General features: G+C 40.6%; 2 protein-coding genes across 2 annotated transcripts in view; both read left to right on the top strand.

The window, feature by feature from the left end:
- The window catches only part of LOC116043522 (E3 SUMO-protein ligase PIAS1-like), a 72,247-nt gene extending 60,121 nt beyond the window's left edge, over nt 1–12,126 (top strand). Inside the window, exons 8-13 of the mRNA XM_031290269.2 lie at nt 120–280; nt 1,647–1,780; nt 2,175–2,409; nt 2,942–3,081; nt 5,206–5,246; nt 7,293–12,126. Of these exons, the coding sequence (XP_031146129.1) occupies nt 120–280; nt 1,647–1,780; nt 2,175–2,409; nt 2,942–3,081; nt 5,206–5,246; nt 7,293–7,649 (1,068 nt within the window). The 3' untranslated portion in view covers nt 7,650–12,126. The remainder of the gene's footprint in view (nt 1–119; nt 281–1,646; nt 1,781–2,174; nt 2,410–2,941; nt 3,082–5,205; nt 5,247–7,292) is intronic.
- Nucleotides 12,127–12,645: 519 nt separating this feature from the next.
- Nucleotides 12,646–14,600, top strand: LOC116043523 (relaxin-3 receptor 1). The gene has a single exon (XM_031290270.2). It carries the CDS (start codon nt 13,015–13,017, stop codon nt 13,999–14,001), a length of 987 nt encoding a protein of 328 aa, XP_031146130.1. The 5' UTR covers nt 12,646–13,014; the 3' UTR covers nt 14,002–14,600.
- Nucleotides 14,601–18,459: the final 3,859 nt, after the last annotated feature.

Below are 18,459 nucleotides of genomic sequence, written 5' to 3'. Positions count from 1 at the left end.
CCTGTCACAAGCCTTTTCCATGAGGGTTTGGCATGTTTGTGACAATTATGCATCCCGTATACCCTCCATCACCCTGCTCCTCTTCACGTCCTGACTAAATGTGTGTGCACACTGTGCAGCTGGGGAAGATGCGGCTGATGATCCCATGCCGGGCGCTGACGTGCTCCCACCTGCAGTGCTTTGACGCCACACTGTACATCCAGATGAACGAGAAGAAGCCCACCTGGGTGTGTCCTGTCTGTGACAAGAAGGCCCCCTATGAACACCTCATCATCGACGGGTAAGTCCCCCAGCCCAGCATCTCCCCATCCTACAGATGACCCATTTGGAAATAGTACATTTTTACACTTTGCTTTTTATACGTCGTAAACCCATACACACACACACACACACACACACACACACACATATATATATATATATATATATATATATATATATATATATATATATATATATATATATTTATATAGATATATAGGTATATATACTTTAGAGGTGCTGGTATGTGGAGCCAGGCTAGCTGTTTCCCCCTGTGTCCAGTCTTTATGCTAAGCTAAACTAAGCAGCTGCATTCTGTAGCTTTATATTCACAGACATGAGAGTGGTTTCAATCTTCTCATCTAACTCTCAGCAAGAAAGCAATTATGTTTATATCCCAAAATATAGAATTATTATTATTATTACTTTGTAAATGTTTCTATTTCATATGTATGATTCCTGACTTTTGTAGTTGTTTTTTTTCTCTTGCTAAATTTGTTATGCACCAAAATACCAAGGCTATCCCTTGTATGTGAAAACCTGCTTGGCAATAAACATGATTCTGATTCTGAAATTAGCTGTTGAGCTGTAAAAGTTCATTCTTGACAGCAAAATTAGCACAAAAAAACTCAATTAAGGTCTGATTAATCCCTTTTTTCTGGAGCTTTCAGCTGCATCTTGTGGTCTTCCACAGCCTTTCTACTGTGCAGTCTGATATTTCGTTTGTCAAACTCGGGTATCAAACACCCTGATCTAAACTGAAGGGGAATTACTGCACTGATGCATCTCAAAATCTAGAGCTTCACAGAACCACTTGCACAACTTGTTTAAATCTCATTTTGTGTAGCCTTTTGAAGGATTGAAAATCTTTCTCATGAACATCCTGTAGGCTTGAAGGTGGCTCTGAAAAGTCTGTAGCCTGCCCTTTTGGGGAGGACAGCAGCTATAGTCAACTTGGATTCACAGGAAAAACTGTAGGTCACTTAGTCTGTAAAAACTTTGCCCGATGGTCTTTTAAGCCCCCGACGTCGACTTCAAGGCAACACTGCGACCGTAAACGGGGGGGCTTAAAACACCAAACACCAAAAGCTTTTCAAACCACTCTTGCGGCATAATCCACTTTCCGTCATTGATGTGTATGTTCAGTATCTTCCTAGCCCTGTCTCACTCAGCCACCTTTAAAGCCTGCAGGTAATGGGTATATAATATCAAAAGATAGAGGTTTATTGCTTTAACTTACTGAAGCACAGTGTTGATGTTAGCTTGTTTAGAGTAGATTTCTTGTCTTTAGAAGTGGAAGGTCCTTTCCACTACACTCAGCCTTTGTTTAAAAAATGCCAAATGCCAACGTCTGTGTGTGTGTACATTTTCTTGTTTATTCTCAGGCTTTTTGTGGAGATTCTCAACAGCTGCATGGACTGTGATGAGATCCAGTTCAAGGAGGATGGCAACTGGGCCCCCATGAGGTCTAAGAAGGAAGTGCAGGAGGTCTCCTCTGCTACCTATAACAGGCTGGATGGTGAGACATCATGAGGGATGAATGGGGGACGGGGTGGGACAAGGAACAGAAACGGGCTGCTTCTATATGAAGGCAGTGGGAGAAGCCTGGAAGTAATCAAATTTGAATTACAGAGACGTGGTGAGAAGAGAGGGAACGTGCATTTACATCCCCTCTTTGCTTATGCATTGTCAGTTTTAATTTGGTGAGGCATCAATCACGATGCCACTGAGTACACTGTCTGTCTCCATAGTAACAAACATACTGTATCTCATGCGAGAACAGGAGAAATGTGTATGTGTGCATTTTAGCACATTGAGCAGTGCTTTATTTTTGTTTTTTTTACTTTGCAGTCTCAGAAAATCGTAATTGCGAGCACACAAAGACAAAGTAACATGTCACTGCTGCTTTCCAGGTTCGTGTCGGACGTCTGCAGGCTCAGATCAGCGGAGCTCTTCGGCGTCCAGCCACGGTGGTAGCGACAGCAGCAATAGCAAGAAGGTGGAGGTGATCGACTTGACACTGGACAGCTCCTCAGACGACGAAGGACCGGATTCACCACCTCCGCCGCCACCGCCACCACTGCCTCTTCCACCCAAAAGAGCGTGTCCCTCTGTTTCCCCGACCTCGCCACCCATCATCAACAAAGGGTCAGGCACACACCCTGCAGTTTTGTATTTCATTAAATGGAAATGAGGCTTAATTTAGCTGCTCACGTGGGTAGTTACGTATAAACATGTTGAATGATTCATGAGTTCTGCACTCGAACACACAAGTTTCTTTAACTATTTCACATCAACAGCAGTCACAGTCGGAAGCCAAGAGCGCTGACTGAGAAAGCTTTGCATCTGAACTCCTTTTTGGAAAGTTAAGATGGAAATGGATGATTTCAAAATGGGCGACTTTCGAAAAGAAAAACTCTCAATGCTGAATATAGTTGAAAAAAAAAAAAATCTAACAGCTGCGTTTTCTGACAAATTAAAATTCATTATGTGCATCTGTGTAGAAACTTCATTTGACTTTAATAAGTCCTGTGACTGTCAGATGTTGTGTTTTGAGGTGAGAGGAGCAGACAGCACGCCCTGTGACTTACCAAATGAATATGACATAAGATAAAAAAGCCTGATTATAGATTAAGTGATCTCTTCATCTCTAAACCTCCTCGTATGTATCTGCCTTCAGAGTGTTGAACCTGCACCACCAGGCCTCTCCTGTGAGCCGCACTCCCAGCATGCCAGCCGTGGACACCAGCTACATCCCTCCTGTCCCCCCACTCATCCAGGACTATAGACCCTACTACCACACCCCCAACGACCTGTCAGGTAATGACAAACACACGCAGACTGGAGATGATTTAATGGGAGCAAATTCATTGCTCAAAACAACCACATCAAATCAAATCAGATCAAGCTTTATTTGTCATTGCATAAATACAGTGTATTAACACAACGGAATTCAAGGTGCCACTTCAGATCAGTGCTTTAAAAAAAAAAATAAATAAATAAAATATGTAACAAACAAACACCCCTCATTCCCGACATACAGTACATTTCACTCTCTCACACACACTCACCCACCCACATATACAGCACATGTATTATGATTGTCAATGAGACAATTGACTGACACCCTCCCTTCCCCTCCCAGACAACACACACCCTCCTGCACACACATATGTGTGTAAGATAGCAGCAGATTTCAGCAAAAGAAAGAAAGAAAATTGAAAAATGAAATAATGTCCAAAATGACATTCAACAAACATACAGTAATGCACACATTTAAACCTAACTGTTCACATTTAGGTTTTAGACTTTTAACTCTTTTTTTCAAAGACATCATTACACTCATGGTACATGGCCAAGTGTTGTTCAAACTCTCCAAACTTTATTTCAAATTCTACTGGACCTCCCAATTTTTCTAAGATATGAAATGTATGTCAGGCCGAAACCGAATTCTTTAGAAATAATGTGTTTATTATAAGGACATTATTATTCAGTGTACTTATACATCCGTAAAAGATCATTACAGTGACTTTTATAAACAGTCAGAACAAGCAGATACACAAAATAAGATGAAGTCATATAGTCTAATTACAGTCTAATTACTGTATTAAAGGGATACTTCACAGATTAGCATTAAGCTTTGTATCAGTAGAAACCCGGTAGTATTTTCGAATGAAAAAAAAGCACTAGATTTCTCTGTATTATGGGTCTGGAAAAAAGCCTCCAATGACGCAAAAAATCGTCATCTGAGGCATTTTTGCCCAGAGTCTGTGGACTACAGCCAGCTAGTTCCGCATGTTTTCAACTCACCCGTAGGGAGTTGGACTGTCGTCTTCACCCGAAGCGAGCCGAGGCGAGTCCAGTGTCAGCCATCTTGAAGCTAAGCTACAGCTCTCTCTTTTCAGCAGCAAACTTTTACAACAATTATGTGCATTCAAACTACCACACATGTGTACCACCGGGATACATTGGTACAGATCGGAGAATATGCAGGACACTTTATTACAGACGGAATACTCGACACACTACGTGAGCTTCGCCTGCTACAGAGACCAGCACCTCAGCCTGCGGTCTCGTTCTATGCCGCTAGCCGGGTAAGGGGACATCACCTCAGTGGTGAAACACGGAACGAGGGCAGGAGTATGAGCTAGGTGGAAAGCTAACGCTAAAACGTTGTTTCGTTTATATGGTTGAAATGACAATAAGACACATTTGAGTTGACTTGACTGTCTCACTGTCTATTATGTCTGTAACCGGTAGGCGTGGCTCGGGAGTGGACTCGTAGGGAAGCGAAGCAAGTGCATTCTGGGAGTTGTTGTCTTTTATCCACATGAGCCAAATATACATTTTCTGAATTTTCTAGGTCTAGAAGGCACCAACTTCTAAAAAAAAATAATTCTCATTTCTACTACATAAATGACCCAATTTAATACATATTCATCTTGCCAGCATTGAAATATCCCTTTAATGAACTTTAACAGGAAAACAAAATGTTTAGAATAACAACTGACTTTTATTCTTATTTACTTTTTTTCTATAAAAGTTCTAATGCTATTTTTACCTCTGCTAAGGAGCTTATGTTTTCGGCTCGGTTTGTTTGTTAGTTGTTTTTTTTTAATTTGTCAGCACGATTACGGAAAAGCTACTGGCCCGATTTTCATGAAACAAGGGCAAAGGAAGAACCCATTAAATTACGCTGCAGATCCGAATCATGGGGCGTATACGCAAATTATTTTCGTTAATATTGTGAGATAGAGCATGCCTTGGCGGAGGTCTGCACTCTCCAAGTGGCCTTCTAGTTTATAAAATGCATCTGGTTGAAAATACCAATACACCCTCTAGCTGTGTAATAAGCCCATCGCTACGTATTTATTATGTATTTGCATCTGTGATAGTGATGTTTGTTGATATTCACTATTGACTCTGCTTGTACTTGATTTCCAGAGTTGAACTTCTTCTCTTTTCTTCAAGGCGACAATCACCAGGTACGTACAGAACAGTGCACCGCTCAGTTTACCAGCTGAAACACTTGTTTTTAGCGAAGTCCTGAAAGCTTGTGACCATGGTTCATTTTAAAATAATAAAAAGGCTCTCTGACTTTATGTGTAACCAAAATATTCAACCTATGCTCACCATTAAAAGCAAAAGCAAAAGCTGCACTTAGTGTTCCTTGATGACAAACCTCCTCTCTGTGGTAAACAAAGGTCACTCATGCAGAATCAAACATAAAAAAAAGAAGAAGTGATATTGTACATAACATTTCACACAATCTGCTGGTACACAGTTTATCTGTGCCACTGTCTGTTTCTGTCTCTGTGGGCTATTTAAGGAGACGTGAGAGCGAGACATTTGACAAATGATGGTCGGCACCCGCTTACTGGTGGGTTGAATTCTCTGAGGCAGTCAAACATGAATATAGACTTCTTCTGATTTCTGATACCCGCATTTTTTGGGGAGTTCTGTAATTTAAAAATAACATTTTAAAGGGTTAGGTCTCCAAATTTACAAAAAACAAACAAAACATTTTCTCACTTACCTTGAAGGGTGCAATATCTAGCTGTTCATGTAGTTTGGCTTTTGAGATACAGTCAGGGTGCGTGGGATTTTATATGTGGTTCACAAACACATTTTAAAAAATTCAGCAGCAACCTTATTTCCAGAATCTGTACCCTGTTGCTCTGGTGAGTCCACAGACCTCACTGTGAACCGTTTTCATTTTCCTGAAGACTGCCGACAGCATTTTCTGTGGATAGACAGATATATATTGCTGCTGTTGAATTTTTCATAGAGGTGGATATCTCAAAACCCGGACAAATAACCCCAAAACTACCTGCACAGCTGGACACCACTAGAAATTATTAAATAGCTGATCTCAGTGTGGCCGGGTTAGCTCAGTTGGTAGAGCAGGCACACGTATATAGAGGTTTACTCCTCGACGCAGCGGCCGTGGGTTCGACTCCGACCTGCGGCCCTTTGCTGCATGTCATTCCCCCTCTCTCTCCCCTTTCATGTCTTCATCTGTCCTATGGAAATAAAAGCCTAAAATGCCCGAAAAAATAATCTTAAAAAAAAAAAAGCTAATCTCAAGGTGTAATGTTAAAATTGACATCTTCAATGCTGACATTCATTTGGTACAGTCACGAATCAATAGTCAACTGGGGGAATATCAATAAAGCATCTGATCTTCGATACTAAATTGCACAACAATATCCTCGCTAAGAGTTTCCTCTTAACGCCTGTTCAAAAATCTGCTGAGAGAACTCCTAAAAAATAAGAGAAGGGACCCCGTTGCTATGGATGACATCCATTTTCATGAGTGAATTCAATTACTATGTCCACAGTGATTGGTTGACAGAAGTCTGTCGGTAAATGCGAAATGAAACACGAATCAGTACATACAAGCAAAAACAGATCAACATTAAAAAGTTATCTAAAAAAACAATAACAAATGTATTCATGTAACAAAGTAAGATACCGACTTGTTAAACACCGTTTATGTTGGCAGTGTAATATATGTTTTTCCATCTGATTGGACAAATCTTTAAGTCATTTTACATATAGCATACATTTTTACCCAGCGGTTCAGTAATAGCCATGAGATCCGATTTATTCATTTATTTATTTATTTAATTATAGCAGTTGTTGAGTATTTAATGTACACTTAATGAACTGTTAAACAAATTGATGTCTGAATAGACATCATCATGTCTGGTTTTACTATGTTTGGGTTTATTAGTGAGCTGAGGGGATTCTTATTACCTTGGACACCATCATAATATGCCTTTAAAAAATTCATTAATGGTGTCTCTTTTACAAAGCTCTCAGACTTCGGGGCAACTTTTAGTGCTAAAATGCTTTGTGAACTGCTCAAAGACTAAAAACACACACTTTTCAGGAGTTGCTCTTAACTCCGCCAGTGAGGAGCTACTTTTAGTGTAAGGATGTTTTGTGAATACATCTCCCGGTAACTTCAGCAGCCGCTCCGTGTGAACTCACACTTCCTCCTCTGTTGTTTTTCTTCCGCGGTTCAGCATTACAACATGGTGATGGCAGCAGCGGCCGCCGCTTCAGCGTCAGACGACCACGAGCTGCTGCTCAACCGCTTCCTGCCCTACAGCACCTCCTCCTCCTCGTCCCAGCTGTTCCTCGACCAATCAGGAGCCTCCTCGGCCCCTTCGTTGACCGCGCCGACCAACGGGGCGAGCAACTCGGGCAGCAGCAGCAGCCTGGTGTCGTCCAGCAGCCTCCGCGACACTCACTCCACACACTCGGGCTCACACTCGGGCTCACACTCCTCACACCCCGGGGTTTTGGCCAGCCGGAGCAGCGCTGAAGCAGCAGTGGCAGCCATTTACGGCGGGATACCCGACGTTATATCGTTGGACTGACTCGAGAAGAGTCAAGGCTAAACTTTGGGTCCAGCTGCAATCCAGTAACAGGCTTTTTGACTGCAGGGTAAAGTTTTGATCCAGAAACTAGACTGGCCCCAAGTCATAAAACGGCAAACGTTTGTGGAGTCGTAATGACAAGACTGCCTCACGAAGAGCATTGATATTATAAACAGGCCTGAGGGTTCCCTTCACTAGACTGACCTGAGAACAGTACTGAGTCATCACTTAAACGGGTCAGCTGTGGACATTCTGTTTGTATACTGACTCCAGATCAGAAACTTGTCCAGCATGTGAACCCACGCAACTGCGATACTGGTACCAACCCGGCACAAGCGGCAAAGACGCTACCTGAACAAAAACACAAAGGAGGACGGCTCTTTTTTTTTTTTTTTTTTTTACGAAAACGAGGAGTGGCAAACCTGTACAGAGAACAAAATATATTTTCCTCTTTTACTTTTGTATGTTAAATCGGGACATTTTCAGTCTAGTGAGCTGCTCCAATCGCTGTTTTTAAGTGGACGACTGAGGTTGTTTTGGTTTATTTTTTTCTCTCACAAAAGCTTATACATACGCCCGTTGCCATGTGGTTATCTTTTTCTTCTCTTTTATCCAGCTTTACATTTTGTTTGCATTTCTTCAGTAGAAACTTTAATTCTCTTTTTCAAACTCATTTTTAAAATTCATATTGTATTATTTCTCTGTCCAATGACAAGAACACTGAATTTACAGTTTATTCGTGTACTAATAATTTTATTAAGCTTTTAAGTTATGTATGATATTTAAACTGTTATAAATATATTCTATATATATATATCTATATATGCATTCCCTTTGACCTTTAGGTTAATGCTGTGGGGAGTGTGTAGGTGGAAATTAGCCATTTCTGATTTTTCATTTTCACTCCATGATTTCCAACTCCTCACAAAGACTTTGCCGGCATTCAGCATTTAGAAATGGAGACTTTTAGACTATTTATACTCGCCAATTCACAGTTTTGAGCTGGAAGAGTTTCTTTTGTTTTCCTTTTTTTTTTTTTTTGCACAATGCCAAAAATAAGATACGGTACCTATGGAAATTATCACTATAATCAAGAGTGCAGTTGAATCTGTGTGCCACATTGTTTTCAGTCCAAGTGTCCACATCTTCGGCTGGTGGTTGTTCAGACGCCTAAACTGTTTGTCCTTTTGTCTCTGATTTTCTCAGTTTCACCGTTGTTGTTTTTTTTTTTTGCTTGTCTGTCAAAAAGGAATTCCAGTGAAGGTCAAGCTGTCGTAGCATCGTCGGCCTTTTAAAGAGACGGCGTCCCTGGCATGTGACCGAGTTTAAACTAGTGCCTGTTAGTGCGCATGCTTCACAGCGTGTTTGGGATGTTTGGGTTTTCAGACTCAAAAAATAATGTCTTAAAGGGTCATCCACAACCTCTGTTCCATCTCTGTCCAAGCTTGCTTTGAAGACTTGACTTGGGACTAGTATCTTAGACGGTGTTGATGTTATCTAGCGAGTTATCTTTGGGAAACTGCCTGTGTAAAAGCAATGAAGAGTGCCACAGTGAAAGAGGGAGATCTCAACATGCCAACTCGTGGCTCAAAGCCAGCTGGTTTAAAAAAATACATGACCTGTCTGTAGTTTAAAAACCCTACGAGCTCGTCGGTGTACAATGTGGAAGTGTCAAAGCGAGGCGCAGTACCTCGATTCAGCTGAGTTTGCTCATGAATGTATTGTACAATTTTAAGAGTGGACACACTTTTGGTTATTATGAGAGGTTGTCAAGGTCACGCTACCAGTGACATAGAGTAGACCTGGTACACTCCTCTGTCCAGTCAGCCCACCTCCAGCCTGTGTGTGTCCTTAAAACTTTCCCCCCTTTTCAGCCTCTGCTCGATGTTCCACTTCCAGACGTCCTAGACAGGCAGCTCACTTTAAAGCCTAATTATCCCGACCACCATGAGATATTCACTTCTGACAGCAACCCCCATCGCCTCACATCCTGTCCCGTCCGTCAGCGACTAACTGGGAGACAACCCAAAATGACCCCCCACCCCTCCCTTTCCTTTCTCTTGGCATCTTTAAGTTTATTCCCCGTTCTTCTCATGGGAACCAACCCCCGGCTCTCACACTGACCCGGAACAGGTCTCGTGTTTTTCTGTGTTGTGCAGTATTTTATTTATTTTTAATTGTTATTTCTTCTTATTTTTAATTATTATATTTTTACAAATTCTTTTGGATTTCCATGAATGGGCATGTGAGTCACTGTCACTCGGGAGTTGTTGTGATATGATTTAATTTAATATGCATTTTATTATTATTCTTGGCCAGCAGCGCGATTTCTCAAAAAAGGTACAGTTCAGTTGTTCGTCTAGAAACGCCTCTGTGTATTTTCTTGGGAGCTGACAGGAGTTTCACACTTCTTAATAAGAACAAAAAAAACATGGTTAATTAATATGGGCATGACTCCTGAAGATTTAATGTAGGAATTAATTCAGGGTGGATTGCATTCCTGTTCCTCACCACGTCACTGGCGTAAGTTCATGTGATTAGATGACGCATTAATGGATCATCAATTATTGATTATCTCACAGTTACTTTATACATGAATTAACTAACACTAAGTTAGCTGGAATCCAGTTGCACAGAAAAAGGGCAGTATTACTTTTTATAGAAACTGTTAGTCAGATAACATTGACGTGTTGCTGCAGAAATCATCTCTTGTATTGTTGGCAGGTCACAGTTGGATCAGGTCAGTCAGTCGGTCCACTTTGGTCCAAATGCAATATCTCAAAAACTATTGGATGGATTACCGTGAAACCTTGCACCGACATACATGGTCCCCAGAGGATGAGTCCTACTGACTTTGGTGATCCTCAGACTTCCTCTAGTGCCACCATCAGGTCAAAATGTTGGTTTGTCCAATACTTTAAGGCAGCAGAACTCATCACATTCCCATCAGCCTTAGCTGTACTACATGTTGAGCGCTTGACATGTTACTGATTAGCACTTAAGCTAGCTAACATGCTAAACTAAGATGGTGAACATGGTGAACATTATGCCTCATAAACGTCAGCATCGAGCTGGTAGGTAGAGTAAAACAGCTTCATATTTCTATTAGAACAGGTGCTGTTTTGCTTTCAGAGCGGCTGATCAAATGCATGGGTCTGAAATGTCCTTTGCTATTTTCCCTGTCCAAAGAAAACCATGTATATAAATTTGGAGATTTTTAATTTTCCTGATATTTTTATGGGTTGAGAGAAATCTCCTATTTTTGTACGCTAAATAAACCACTTAAAAGCTCAGTTGAATTGGTGAAAATGTGTGGTCACAGAGCAGAAAGGAAGTTTTTCTTAGCTTGTGAAATGTAGACATTTTAACGATGCATGGTTTTCACAGAACGGCGATGCTCCTGCATGTAACTGGATTCCAGCTAGTTCGGTGGCATCTGAATTAATGTATGTATGACGAAACTTTGAGTTCATTAACTGATGATCCATTGAGTGTTCACTCACCTCATAAACTCGCAGTGACTTGATCATATTGAGCAAGAGGAATTCATGAGCCATCCTGCATTCATTCATTCATGCATCAAATCATCATGACTCATGTTATGTATTAGTTATGCATTTACTTACTGCGTGTTTGTACCTTCATTAGAAAGTGTCGCCCTGACTTTCTACACTGATGATGAAGCTGTTGATCCTTTAGTTACCATCGTGTTAGTTTGAATATCAATCACCAGTATTTGGATGCTAAGGTGGTCACAGGTTTTCTCAAACCCAATTTAATTTATTTAAGATTCTTTCCTCACGCTTGTCGGTGCAGCAGATTAGGCGCACGATGTGAGAGAGCAGACCGTGTTGAATGTGTTTCTGTTGAAGTGCTCTATACATACTGGGGTCTATATGGCATTACCGAAAGTCAAACCCTCCTCCAACTCCCAAGTTCATAATGTCCACAGTTCCATCCTGTGGTTCACAGTTGTTAGTTTTCCGAGGGAGAAGCTGGGGGAGTTTTTTTGTTAGAAAATATCAGATTACCTGCAGGGATGGATAAGCACAGGCCTGTTGCCATCTCAATCCCTCTCCAACTTGAGTCACACACAGATGTGCGGAGTATATGTAGAGCATTTTTTTGCTGCAGCATATGTGTTTGCAGGTGTGAGGACACTGGGAATAAGGCCACTATTATCAGTAGTTACTCTTAAAGGTGTTTTCAAAAATCTCCACAGGCAACCGTGACGAGCAGCTCAACACTCGGTTGTCATGAGCTAAAATAGATAAAAAGGGAAAGTCAACAATGTGTATATTATGTCTGTATGGAAACCTGAAAGTTCAGATCCAATCGTGGGTGTTTGATGTCCGTTTGTATGCTTTTTGTGTGTCAGTTCAGAGCGAGAGAATAAATTAATTTATATATTTTTTAGAAAATGAAAGCTGTACTATTATAAAAAAAAAAAATGGACTGTGGCCAATAAAGAGTCTTACACGACAGAAATAATCTGAAAGTCAGACTCAAGTTGACATCTGCACTCACTGCCTTAAAACATTCACAGGTTCTGTTTCACGGCTCCAATCCGAGAAAAATCATAAAAAGGCTTTTCGAGGAGGGCAAGGAGAAGACGGTGTACAGTAGACACTTGTCAGTTTGTACAAATATACTAAGTGAGAAAAAAATATTTATTACCTGCATTGGAAGACATTGTTTACTTATTGAATGTTACCTGTTTATGTAGAAAAGTTTAGATGTAATAAAATGCATTGTGCTATTTCTTTGTGTGTTTTCCCTTATTTGAAACGATGGGGCCTGGAGGAACGTGATGACATTTTTAACAGCCTGTTACACTTAGAAATGAACACTGGGTGGCAGTCGTTTTCATCCAACTTTTCCCCTGCTTTGATGATACAAATCCAATTACGCACGCTCTGTCAGCTCTAGACGGTGCCTTCCTGGTTGTGACACTAGCTTTATATAACATGAACATCTGCAATTATTGACTACATTTATATTTTTGGATTTAAAGTGATGGGGAAGCCTTGCGCTCCGAGGAGCCTGCGTTACGCACAAGACTGATGGACGCATCTCTCCTAATGTGCGCCAATAAACACCTCAACCCCTCCATTCCTGTCATGCTGTCAGAGCAGAGAGCAGTGATGTTAGATGATAGTGCGTGTTGGAGAGGATAGGAGGGGAGAGGACAGCAGGGTGGGGTGGACACAGACGGAGTAGCCTAGATGGTATGGCATCATGTACTAAAGTGGCACTCCAAGATCCAGCTCTTTTTGGACAGAAATGTTTTTATCTATTTTAAGTATAGACTCCTCACTGACGAGATTATTCTGTGTAAGTGTAGCCAACGTGAGCTGCTGATATTATGAATGAAGGAAATGAGAACGTTTGTTTGAACATGTCACTGATGGAGGGGGACTGCTTCAGCAACCTGGAGGACATCGACGTGACAGCTGACGGGAGCCCGGTTCTGAGGTTCCTCATCTGCCTTGTTTATTCTGTTGTATGCGCTGCGGGTCTGATGGGCAACCTGCTGGTCATCTTCTTCATCAGGGTCAAACAAGAGAGGAAGAAGTCCACAGTGAACTTCTTCGTGCTCAACTTGGCAGTGACGGACCTGCAGTTCGTGCTCACTCTGCCCTTCTGGGCCGTGGACACCGTGCTGGACTTCAGCTGGCCGTTTGGAGACGCCATGTGCAAAATCATCCTCTCGGTCACCGTGATGAACATGTACGCCAGCGTGTTTTTTCTCACTGCCATGAGTGTGACCCGCTACTGCTCAGTCGTCTCGGCTCTAAACAACAGAACCAGGCAGAAGTCCTGTCCCGCCGAATGGACCTGCGCAATCATTTGGACACTGGCGACTCTGGCGACTGCGCCCACGTCCATTTTCTCCACTGTCAGCAACGTAACTGGAGAAAAACTCTGTTTGCTGAGGTTTCCTGGTGGTCAGTACTGGTTAGCAGTTTATCACATACAGAAGATACTTGTTGGCTTTGTGTTCCCAATGTCCATCGTGTCCATCAGCTACATAATGCTGCTGCGTTTCGTTCGCAATCGGAGTATGAAAACAAGCAACCCCAAACGGAGATGCCAAGTTACAAAATCTATCACCATCGTCGTGTTGTCCTTCTTCCTGTGCTGGATGCCGAACCATGCCATCACCTTGTGGAGCGTGCTGGTCAAACTGAACGTTGCAAACTGGGACAAAGCCTATTACATAGTCCACACATATGTGTTCCCTCTGACCGTCTGTCTGGCTCACACCAACAGCTGCCTGAACCCGATTATTTACTGCCTCATGAGGAAGGAGTTCAGGAACAAACTGAGAAGTCTGATACACAGAGGATAATTGTTTCGGAACTTTGAGAATTAAGTGATGACAAAAAGGAACCGAGTGCGCATGGCCCTGGAGAGAGAGAACAGACCTGTCACAAAGCACAATGAGAACAAGCACCATCATGTCAAGATTATTTACTCCATTCTGCTCATTGAAAAGTGGGACTTGCATCAGCGCTTCTTGTCTTTGAGGGCTTGCGTAATGTGGCTAATTCCAGTAGAGAAACAGCTGTAGCAGGTTTTGGGCTTTACGCGTAATTGCTAATTTTGTGTAGAAGAGAGTTATATTATATATAGAGAAGAATATTACAATGATGTCCACCGTGGCATTGCGTGTTAAATAACCATTAGGTGCGGTGTGTATCTATGCTACAGTAAGTGACTACGTGTGCGTAATTGCGCATTAGTGTGCTCGCGTTATAACTGAACCCGTGAAATGTTGCTGCGCGCTTTTTTCCACCCATCTGTGAATGTTTTTGTAACCAGTGCTTGTACATTAGGTGTGTTTACCAGACAATCACCACCTCCCTCCACCATCACAGGTCATGTGTTTAAGTTATTGACTTCAGCCACTGAAGACAACGAAATGTGTGAAATATGATTGTTGTATTAATACGCAAAAAAAAAATGTATAGCCCTAACCCCCTAACCCTAGTAATAAAAATGTACTCAAGTTGTCACAACTTTTTTTTTACAAATAGATCGTGCACGAGTCAAAAATATAACAGGTGGAAACATTTGTTCAGCAGGTGATAAGAAGCTATGATGACGTGATCTGAACACACTGTGTCGTGTGTGAACACATTCATATCAGGAACCAGGCTTTTACAGATTACAGAAGCCTGTAACAGACCCCAGAGATATACCATTTTGTCATATCTCACAGGTGCTTTATTCTGTCATTCCATTTTTTTTCATGAATTGTCAACCAATTTCTTCCTTATGACATTTTTTTTCTAAATTTATGTTTTAATTTTTAAAAAACATGTTTCAATACCAATATATCGGGGGTCCCAAAAGTGACTGCTTTATGAAGAGTTGTTTGGTGAGTCCCCTGAACAGTTGTGACTTTTATGCATTTTCCCTCTCCTTATATGTTTACTTCAGTTAATGGTCTTAGTACTTCTTCCTGGTAGCAGCGCTGGACAAGGTATATACTGTAGGTTTCAACACTTAGAGGTGTAAAAAAGGGATTGAAAGGGAGTCTGTCAGCAGGCTTTTTCAATCAAGCTTTGATTTTGCTTGTAGTCTTTGCTGTTGCTTTAATCAGGAGGAAACAAGGTGTTGTAAAATTACTCACGGTGAGAAAAACAACTTTCAAGGACCGAGACAGTGAATGTAAAATCAGCTCTCCAATCAACCCTACCAGTTACTGTATATAAAGAGAAGTGCTCTTGCGTGGCACATTGTGAGTGTTTCTTGCCATTATGCCTTCCTGTTGAATTACTGCTTATTATTGCTGCAGTAAACCTGAACCAGGAAAAAAAAAAAAAATTAATGAATGCAACGGATGAACAAGGCAAGAAACAGACTCCTAACGTCATGCCAGCAGGGATAAAATACTTTCTGTTTGTTCTTTTATTTATTTATTTATGATGATAAATTACAGTACAATATTTCCCTCTGAAATGTAGTGGAGTAGTATAAAGTTGCAAAAGATGAGAATACTTAAGTAAAGTATGAGTATCTACAAATTGTACTTAACCATACAGTACTTAAGATATATTTTGTTATTTCACAACAAGAGCATCTGCTGACTGGGTCCAAGCTCCCAAAACTGATTTCATTCTGTAGATGTCATACTCAAGATAGGCTACATTATCAGAAATTGAGCTAGTTGCACAGAGATTATAGAAACCATAACAATATATAAGAAATATTCAAAATATTTAAATATTCATACATTATATTAATACATATTTAGGATATTAAAAAAGAGCAGTAGTAGCAGGGCACCGCCGACTCAGAAATGCCACCACTTTCAAAATACACTGCAATAGCTTTCAGTGGAAAGCTTGTTGCCTTAAAGTGCATCTGGCATCTTTTATACACTTTGTTATGTTTGCATTTGCTATTGGGTGCTCTTTGGCTGTAACTGCTGGTATGTGTGTAGTCCTAATAGTTCAGTCTGTTAGAAATTGTGTTTATTTTGAGGAGCTGTCTCATCACTGAATGAAAACGTTTCTGTCACAGCGAATGAGTCAGTCGTTGTGGATCCTCACATCAAGCTTCTTAAATGTACAACACTGGGACTTAGTGATGTTGACGCTAAAATACACTCTGTAACACTGAAACAGTGTGCTCCACTTGTTTTATGATTGTTTCTCATTATGTAAGTTTCAGACATATATGGAGGAAACTATTCTCAATAAAACTGAGAATTCTTAAGTTTAATTTGTGGAGAAAAGCATAACTACAATTTTAATTGAACTCCTTGTTTTTATTGCAAATCACCAGTGGGTACATTTTACAAACAGATGCATTTTCCAAGTCTTCCCCAAATATAAATCTCTTTTTGGATCAAATTGAACTTATACTCCTTAATACTAAATATAAACAAACCTACTCTGAAAAATTCTAACCTTTATTTATTTTCCATCTACTTATATTTTACTATAATCATTCAATATTAATTACTTATGTGTTTATTATTGTATTTTTGTGGGGGGTTTTGTGTAAGAAAGTCAAGTACAGAGACACAGAAACAGCCAAGACAGAGACATAGGATGAAAACATAGTGGATAAAAATAAACTAAAAAAAAAACAAAAAGGCAAAACCATTTTTTTCTGTTTAATCTTATTACTTTTATTAATACTTGTTTGTTTCCTTTATATAAACGTATATGTTGCAGAATACTTCCCTGTGTAACTGCTAGAGAAAATGTCCATGTGTTTGCTGTTCTTGGGGAGGCAGTAGTTCAGTCCGTGGGGACTTGGCTCGGGAAACAGCAGGTCAACGGTTCAAGTCCCCAAAGGGACCAAGCATGGAGTGTGGACTGGTAGCTGGAGAGGTGCCAGTGTTTCCTAGGCACTGCCGAGATGCCCTTTGGCACCAAACCCCCCAACTGCTCGCGGTGCCTGTCCATGTAGCTCTGATATCGCTCAAGTAATGCATGCAAAGGTCCTGTTTGTGCATGTGTGTGTTTTTTGTGCCGGTTTGTGTGTAATGTGTAAAATAACAACAGAGTGAAAAAAGAAATTAATTTCACATTGGGGATTAATAAAGTATGTCTTCTTTCTTCTTCTTGATATCATTCTCTGTTTTCCCCTTGGTGCAATGTAAACGTGCACTGAATCTGGATGTTCATGAAACAGTATTGTCAAAGAGGCAGAAAAAGAATTAATGGATATTAATGGAAATGCAGTAAAAACACTTTTCGGAGTGAAATGTTAATTAAAGGGTCATAAGTCTGTCATGTGCTTTAATTGACAGTTGTTGAAATGCCTTAGGCATATTTGTTCTGCCTCCCTTGAGTCTTTTTGACATTGTATAATGATTATTTGCCTTTTCTCATGCAGTCCATCGTCAGTAATCTCTACAGGATAATTTCACGAAGTGAAATATGTAATATTTTCCATTTTAACCGGACTTTCCCTCTAGCCCAACTTCTAAAAAGATGTTTATTTGTCTTGGTAGGGGACTTCATTATGACACTGTAGTCTGTCTGCAGCTGGTAGGAACTCAGTAGGTTTCTTTTAGTATCTTGCAGAAAAACTGTAACCATCTATATGACAGGAGATTGACTCTACTACTCATCTACTCTGACCGCACATCTTGGTATTCCCAGTCATTCCTGTCTTTGCTTCATTTGTCATACAATGGCAAAAATTAGTAAAAATGATATCAGCGCATGGATGTTAAATTTGATTTAATGGTCTCCCATTACACCGGTTTAAGACTATGGTGTCTACTACTCTAATAAATCATCATTTGGGGTAATTGGTGGTCTGTCATTGCTATTAAAAATACAACACAGAAGATGGTCAAATATAAAATTCACATGACAATGAGACAGTTTACTAAGTTCAGAGTTCATGAGAAATATGTGACCTAAAAACAAGGTCAGAGGCCAGAAAAGGCTGAGAAACACTAGTGTAGTGACTCCACAAAAATGTCATCTTCATTTCTGTCTGCTGCCCAACAACCTTAATTTACTGAGGCTAAAATGTTTTGCTAAAAATTTTGTGATCAATTTTTTTATTGGCACCTTCAGACATACAAAACAAATTAGGCCTACACAATGTGTGACAGGTAATAGAGGATGGTGCACAGAACGGATAAACACAAATTGAACAAGAACAAAAACCCTCTCCCACCCCCCCCACCCTCTGCCGTCTCGAGGAAAACAAAACAAACAAACAAACAGAAATCACACCTTGCCTAATCACTCTCCTCTAGTTCTTGTGATGCTGAGGTCATTAAGTCTGATATTTGCCTTGCTGCGCTTTCCCATAGGCTGATAGTTGATGA

The sequence above is a fragment of the Sander lucioperca genome, chromosome 3 (assembly GCF_008315115.2).
Source record: "Sander lucioperca isolate FBNREF2018 chromosome 3, SLUC_FBN_1.2, whole genome shotgun sequence".
In the NCBI taxonomy this organism is placed as follows: Eukaryota; Metazoa; Chordata; class Actinopteri; order Perciformes; family Percidae; genus Sander; species Sander lucioperca.
This window is presented reverse-complemented; position numbering and strand designations above follow the sequence as displayed.